The sequence below is a fragment of the Notamacropus eugenii genome, chromosome 1 (assembly GCF_028372415.1).
Source record: "Notamacropus eugenii isolate mMacEug1 chromosome 1, mMacEug1.pri_v2, whole genome shotgun sequence".
Classification (NCBI taxonomy): Eukaryota; Metazoa; Chordata; class Mammalia; order Diprotodontia; family Macropodidae; genus Notamacropus; species Notamacropus eugenii.
In genome coordinates this window covers 82,647,351-82,654,533 of record NC_092872.1, presented here as the reverse complement: position 1 = coordinate 82,654,533, position 7,183 = coordinate 82,647,351, and the positions used below count along the sequence as shown (strand labels likewise).

General features: G+C 40.3%; 1 protein-coding gene across 1 annotated transcript in view; it reads left to right on the top strand.

The window, feature by feature from the left end:
* Window positions 1–1,275: 1,275 nt before the first annotated feature.
* The window catches only part of LOC140504313 (ectonucleotide pyrophosphatase/phosphodiesterase family member 7-like), a 56,803-nt gene continuing 50,895 nt past the window's right edge, over window positions 1,276–7,183 (top strand). The window contains exon 1 of the mRNA XM_072609152.1: window positions 1,276–1,525. Coding sequence (XP_072465253.1) covers window positions 1,276–1,525 — 250 coding nt within the window. The remainder of the gene's footprint in view (window positions 1,526–7,183) is intronic.

Sequence of the window (7,183 nt, the reverse complement as noted above, 5' to 3'; positions counted from 1 at the left end):
AATTCTGGACTTGGAGTCAAGAAGATCTGAGTTCAAATCCTACCTCAAATATTCACTTAGCTGTGTGACCCCAGGCAAGGCACTTAATCTCTCTAAATCTCAGTTTTCTCATCTGCAAAATGGGGATAATAATAGCACTTGCCTCCCAAGGTTGTCGTAAGAATCAAATAAGACAACGTATGTAAAATGCCTTGTAAACCTTAAAGCACTATATGAACGTTAGCTATGATCATTACAACCACAAGTAAATTATTTTTAGGGAACATAGTCATTAATGGAGAATGAGATGTAAGAAACCAAGAAAGGAAAGACACTTGTGAAAAAGATGGCAAGGATCAAAACTTCTAATCCTCATCCTTATCAATAGGTTTTTGAACTCAGTTCCCCAAGCAATCCTTTAAGATAAATTACACAATAGATGCCAATATGCCAGTAGATGCAAAGGAGGTTTCTTCACCAGAATTTCTCTACACCAATGAAATCACAGATTCATACAAAAAAATAAATCAACTTCAGTTCAGACCCATGAATTCTGAATTAATGATAGAACTGTAAGGTCATCCTACCACCTCCCACTGTCCACTCTTTCTCCAATTGACCCTCATGCCTGGGATACCCCCCCAGTCTCACCTCTACCTCTTAGTAACCCCGGCTCCCTTCAATGCTCACAACACAAAGATATAATCTCCAGGAAGTCTCTCCTGATTCTCCCAGTTGTTAGGACCTTCACTCTCTTCAAATTTCTTTGTAGCTCTGCCAAAGAGAAATAACTCCAGAGGTGACCTGGTGTTACTTTCTAGCAATGAGGAATCCCATGGGCTAGGCAGTATCCGAGGTTATTTCCTCTTAGCAGAACTTGTTATCCAGTTGGTACCCAGGCTAAATCTTTATATTTGTTTAACCATATATATGCTGTATCCTTCAGGAAAATATAAGTTCACTGGGGTCAGAGATTATTTCATTTTTTATTCTTGTTTTGCCAGTTCCCAGCACAGTGCTTTATCCAGAATAGGTATTTAATATTTAATTAAACCAGTGGGATATAAATTAGCAAAGTTTTATGGGATTTGCCTTTGATTGGTGGTATAATCATGGAATCATTTATTCTTTTCCTATGAAAACACTTTTAAACGTTTTGTTATTCTCTGAGTGTTTTTCATTCTAGGACAAAGCTAATACAGTATTATCAACTTGGACTTTGCTCAACCTCAGATAAAAAAGGGGAGGATGGAAGTGCTAGGTCCAGCACCGTCACTGTGTCTCAGCTCTCAAAACATGGAGGTGCACAGATGTCTTGCTCTCCTGCTTATCCTACTGAGCCATATTGCCTGCCATCCTGTCCCCAGGACAAAGAGAAGCTTTAATAAGTTGCTTTTGATTTCCTTTGATGGGTTTCGCTGGAACTATGATCAAGATGTTGACACACCTAACATGGATCACCTCACAAGGGAAGGAGTGAAGGCCAAGTATGTCACTCCACCATTTGTCACCATGACGTCTCCATCCCACTTCACCACCATCACTGGTAAGTTCTGATCCTTCAGCCAGAGGAGAATTTTTTAAATAAATGAAACCACAAGGCCCATGTTGACATTCTCCTTCCTCATTTTCAGTCATGTCCAACTCTTTGTACCCCATTGGGGTTTTCTTGATGATGATAGTGGAAAGATTTGCCATTTCCTTCTCCGGCTCATTTTATAGATGAAGAAACAGGGAAACAGGGTTCTGTGACTTACCCAACATCACACAGCTAGTAAGAGTCTAAGGCCAAATTTGAACTCAGGAAAATGGTCTTCCTTGACTCTAGGCCTGGAACTGTATCCATTTTGCCACCTAGCTTCTCTATTCTCCTTCATAATGCCTCTAATTCCCAAACAGCTGTACTACTAGAAGACTATGATAGCCTGCTCATCTCAGGAATGTTTTTACAGTTTAATTGAATATTTACTCTGGTAGATATGGTATGGAAGTGCTGTCCTTGATACTCAACTTGCATGGGTCACTGCACTGTGATGGATACATAAAGAAGAGTTTGGAGTTCATAGAATAAGAAGGATCTTTAGCAGTCAATCCCCTCAATTTGTAGATGAGGAAAATGAGGACCAGTGAAGTCAAAGTAGGTTAATCAAGTTCACATAAGTAGTGTCGGAAGTGGAACTGGAAGCCAAGCCTTCTGACTCTAGACTCAGCTTTCTTTCCATACCATGCAAATTCCTTGGATATTTAAGTCTGATACACTACTGCTATTGAACTAGCCTTATCTGTACTCTTGTGCCCCAACACTGTAATTCAGCCCCCTACCACCCCTCTTCTGGACCATGGTGATAGCCTTCCAACTGTTCTCTTTGCCTCTAGTTTCATCTCAACCAATGTAGCCTTCCTACAACTGCCAAAATAATATTGCTGAGACAGATCTGACAGTGTCACTACCATAATCAAAAGTCTTGTGTGGCTCCTTACTATTTCTAGGGTTACAAGTTTAAAGGCTTCTGCCATCTGGAATCATCTTCATTTTTTAGATTTCTCTCACAAGACTTCCATGGTTTCATATACTAAACTAAACTGCTCCCTACACTTGTCAGTTCATCTCCTGCCTCCTTGCATTTGCACACATCATCTTCCATGCCTGGAATACATACCCTTCTCAAGGCGCCTTCTCTCACTACTCATCTTTTCTTCAAGGATCAGTTCAAGTGCCACCACCTTGAAGAAGGATTCCCTGATGCCTTCAGTAGTTAATCTTTTCTCTTTTCTCAAATTGTACAGTATGTACTCATATGTGTGCATATTATATCATATATAATCTTATCAGTAAAAGATAAGCTCCTTGAGGGCAGGAATAGTTTTTGTTTTTTATCTTCATATCCCCTGCATTTAGCATGAGAGTTAGTAATGGCTAACATTTATATAGCACATAATATGTGCTAGCATGGTGCTAAGAATTTTTTTTTAATTATTTTGTATTATTTGTATGTTATTCCTCCAGCAGAATATAAACTTTTTTATTATTTTTATTTTTTTTTTTTGTTAAACACTTCTTTTTTTAATTTAAATTTATTTATTTAAGTTTTCAACATTCATTTTCACAAAATTTTGGGTTCCAAATTTTCTCCCCATTTCCCTCCCCCCACCCCAAAACGCTGAGCTTTCTAATTGCCCCTATCACCAATCTGCCCTCCCTTCTAACACCCCTCCCTTCCCTTATCCCCATCTTCTCTTTTGTCCTGTAGGGCCAGATAATTTTCTATACTCCATTACCTGTATTTCTTATTTCCTAGTTGCAAGAACAGCACTCAACAGTTGTTCCTAAAACTTTGAGTTCCAGCTTCTCTTCATCCCTCCCTCCCCACCCATCCCCACTGGGAAGGCAAGCAATTCAATATAGGCCATATCTGTGTAGTTTTGCAAATGACTTCAATAATAGTCATGTTGTGTAAGACTAACTATATTTCCCTCCATCCTATCCTGCCCCCCATTGCTTCTATTCTCTCTTTTGATCCTGTCCCTCCCCAAGAGTGTTGACTTCTAATTGCTTCCTCCTCCTGCTGTCCTCCCTTCCATCATCCCCCGCACCCTGCTTATCCCCTTCTCCCCCACTTTCCTGTATTGTAAGATGGGTTTTCATACCAAAATGAGTGTGCATCTTATTCCTTCCTTTAGTTGAATGTGATGAGAGTAAGCTTCATGTTTTTTCTCTCACCTCCCCTCTTTTTCCCTCCACTGAAAAGTCTTTTACTTGCTTCTTTTATGAGAGATAATTTGCCCCATTCCATTTCTCCCTTTCTCCTCCCAATATATTTCTCTCTCACCCCTTAATTTCATTTTTTTAAGATATGATCCCATTCTATTCAATTCACCCTGTGCTCTCTGTCTCTGTGGGTGTGTGTGGGTGTGTGTGTGTATGTGTGTGTAATCTCACCAACTACCCAGATACTGAAAAAAGTTTCAAGAGTTACAAATATTGTCTTTCCATGTAGGAATGTAAATAGTTCAACTTTAGTAAGTCCCTTATGATTTCTCTTTGCTGTTTACCTTTTCCTTCTCTTGATTCTTGTGTTTGAAGGTCAAATTTTCTTTTTAGCTCTGGTCTTTTCATCAAGAATGCTTGAAAGTCCTCTATTTCATTGAAAGACCATTTTTTCCCCTCAAGTATTATACTCAGTTTTGCTGGGTGGGTGATTCTTGGTTTTAGTCCTAGTTCCTTTGACTTCTGGCATATCATATTCCATGCCCTTCAATCCCTTAATGTAGAAGCTGCTTCTACATTATTATAGATTGTATTTCCACAATACTTGAATTGTTTCTTTCTAGCTGCTTGCAATATTTTTGCCTTAACCCAGGAACTCTGGAATTTAACCACAATGTTCCTAGGAGTTTCTCTTTTTGGATCTCTTTCAGGAGATGATTGGTGGATTCTTTCAATATTTATTTTGCCCTCTGGTTCTACAATATCAGGGCAGTTTTCCTTGATAATTTCATGAAAGATGATGTCTAGGTTCTTTTTTTGATCATGGCTTTCAGGTAGTCCCATAATTTTTAATTGTCTCTCCTGGATCTATTTTCCAGGTCAGTTGTTTTTCTAATGAGATATTTCACGTGATCTTCCATTTTTTCATTCTTTTGGTTTTGTTTTGTGATTTCTTGGTTTCTCATAAAGTGATTAGCCTCCATCTGTTCCATTCTAATTTTGAAAGAACTATTTTCTTCAGCTTTGAACCTCCTTTTCCATTTGGCTAATTCTACTTTTGAAAGCATTCTTCTCCTCATTGGCTTTTTGAACCTCTTTTGCCAATTGAGTTAGCCTATTTTTCAAGGTGTTATTTTCTTCAGCATTTTTTTGGGTCTCCTTTAGCAGGGTGCTGACCTGCTGTTCATACTTTGCTTGCATGTCTTTCGTTGCTCTTCCCAGTTTTTCCTCCACCTCTCTTACTTGATTTTCAAAGTCCTTTTTGAGTTCTTCCATGGCCTGAGACCGTTGGATATTTATTTTGGATGTTTGGGATACAGAAGTGTTGACTTTTATGTCTTTCCCTGATGGTAAGCATTGTTTTCCTCATCCAAAAGGATGGGAGGAGATATCTGTTCATCAAGAAAGTAACCTTCTATGGTCTTATTTTTTTTCCCTTTTTTGGGCATTTTCTCAACCAGTTATTTGATTTTTGGATCCTTTGTCAAGAGTAGAGTATACTCTGGGAATCTGTAAAATCTCAGTTCCTCCAAGGTGGCACAATCAAGAGGGTCTTGGAGCAGAAAGATATTTTTGCGTCCAGAATCTTAGCAGTTACCACTCCACAGTCACCTCGCCTCCAATTCCGCCAAGCCCACATTGGGGGGCTGGGATTCAGTCAAGCTGCGGGGGCAGGGCCGCCATTCAGTACGAGATAAAGACCAGCTCCCTCAGGGCCTCTACACAGGGCTGAGGTAATATTCAGCTCCTCAGTGCCCCCAGGAATTTTACTATCCAACAGCAGATACAGCCGCTGTAGGGGCTAAGATGGGAACTCCTGCCGCCTGCCAATGTGGCCTCTGCAGGCCGCTGCCTGAGGCCAGAGCTATGGGAAGGTCCTTTTCCCTTCCTGGCCAGCTGAAAACACCCCATCACTGACCTTTAGTGCCTGTGGGTTGAGGGATCTGTGAACCCGCTGCTATTGGGACTGGGTATTCTACAACTGGAGATTCTGCCCTGAGGGCTGTTCCCGAGCCATGCTGCCTGGCCAAGGCTGGGCTGGGCTCTGCACTCAGCTCCGTGTCCGGCGCAACCGACGTTTCCTGTGGGCCTTTCAGGTCACCCTGGGCTGGAAATCTCCTCCACTCTGTTGTTCTCCACTTCTGCTGTTCCAGGTATTTTATGGGCTGTGTGGCAAGAGCCTGCCTTTGTGTGTCTTTCTACTCCACAATCTTGGCTCCGCCCCCCCGGTGCTAAGAATTTTACAAATATTGTTTCATTTGATCCTCATAATGCTAGGAAGTAGGTACTATTATTATCCTCTTTTTACAGATGAGAAAATTGAGGCAAGTAGGGGTTAAGTGATTTGCCTAGGATCACATAGCTAGTAAGTATGTTTGAACTCAGGTCTTCTTGACTCAAGGTCCAGCATTATATACTCTGCACCACCTAGCACTTAGCATAGTACCTTGTGCTTAATAAAAGTTTGTTAAACTGAACTTAATTGAAGAAATCTTTGGGGAACAAGAAGACATACTCTGAGCCAAAAGATTAGGAATAGACCCATGCACAATCCAATAGAAGGCATTAATAAAGCTAAGACTGATTTACACTGGGGATTGGCTACCTCAGACAAATATACACGACTTTGAGTTATTCTTTAAAAAATAAAATAAAAAACAAATAAAATCTTTATCCCTGGATGAGCTGTATAACTCCATAAATAGACCTAGAAGATGCAGTAAGGCAATATTATAAGAAGTCTTCCTCCAGGAATAAGAAAAGAGTAACCAAAGGAGATACTGATCAGTTTATTGTCTGAAGAAGTCTACAAGGGAGTCATTTATGAAGCCAAGGTAATATTTGTTGAGCCAATCTTCTTTAAGTAAAGTTTTCTAGGAAGAAAATGAAGTACTTTTCAATGATACATCAAGTCTTTCAAGTTTTCAAGTGGCTATTTGCACATCGAAGCAATAACTTGCTAAAAAGTCCTTTCATGGAGAGAAAATTAATGATATATCCCAAAGGGTTGAACTTAGGACCAAGTAGAAAATGACACCTGCAGGGAATCTGGATGTCTTGGAGGAAAGAATGTGTTAGGCACTGACATTAAATAGTAAGTTTGCCTTTTGGTGCCATCCTCTGAAATTTTCTATTGGGAAGAAAAACAGTATATAGCAAAGAAAACTTAAGAATTTGCCCAAATGGAAAGAAATACCTACTGTTCCTCTAACCCCAAACAGCCTTTGGTTTAATGAAGGGAAGGCCTAAGGAGAGGCAGCATGGCATAGAGGAAAGGGAACTTGTTGTGTTTATCCTTCATTCTTGAAGAGGACCATGACATCAAGATGATGACATGACTTGCCATTGACTTTGATTTCACTGAGGGAGGGCAGTGCAAGGTCACCAACCTCACTTTCTTCTCCTGAGCCATCTGGGTCCAGTGGCCTGATATTCATCAGGATGACTGGAGATGGCCCACGATGCAGGAAAGGGAACTAGTCTTGGCAGAAAGAC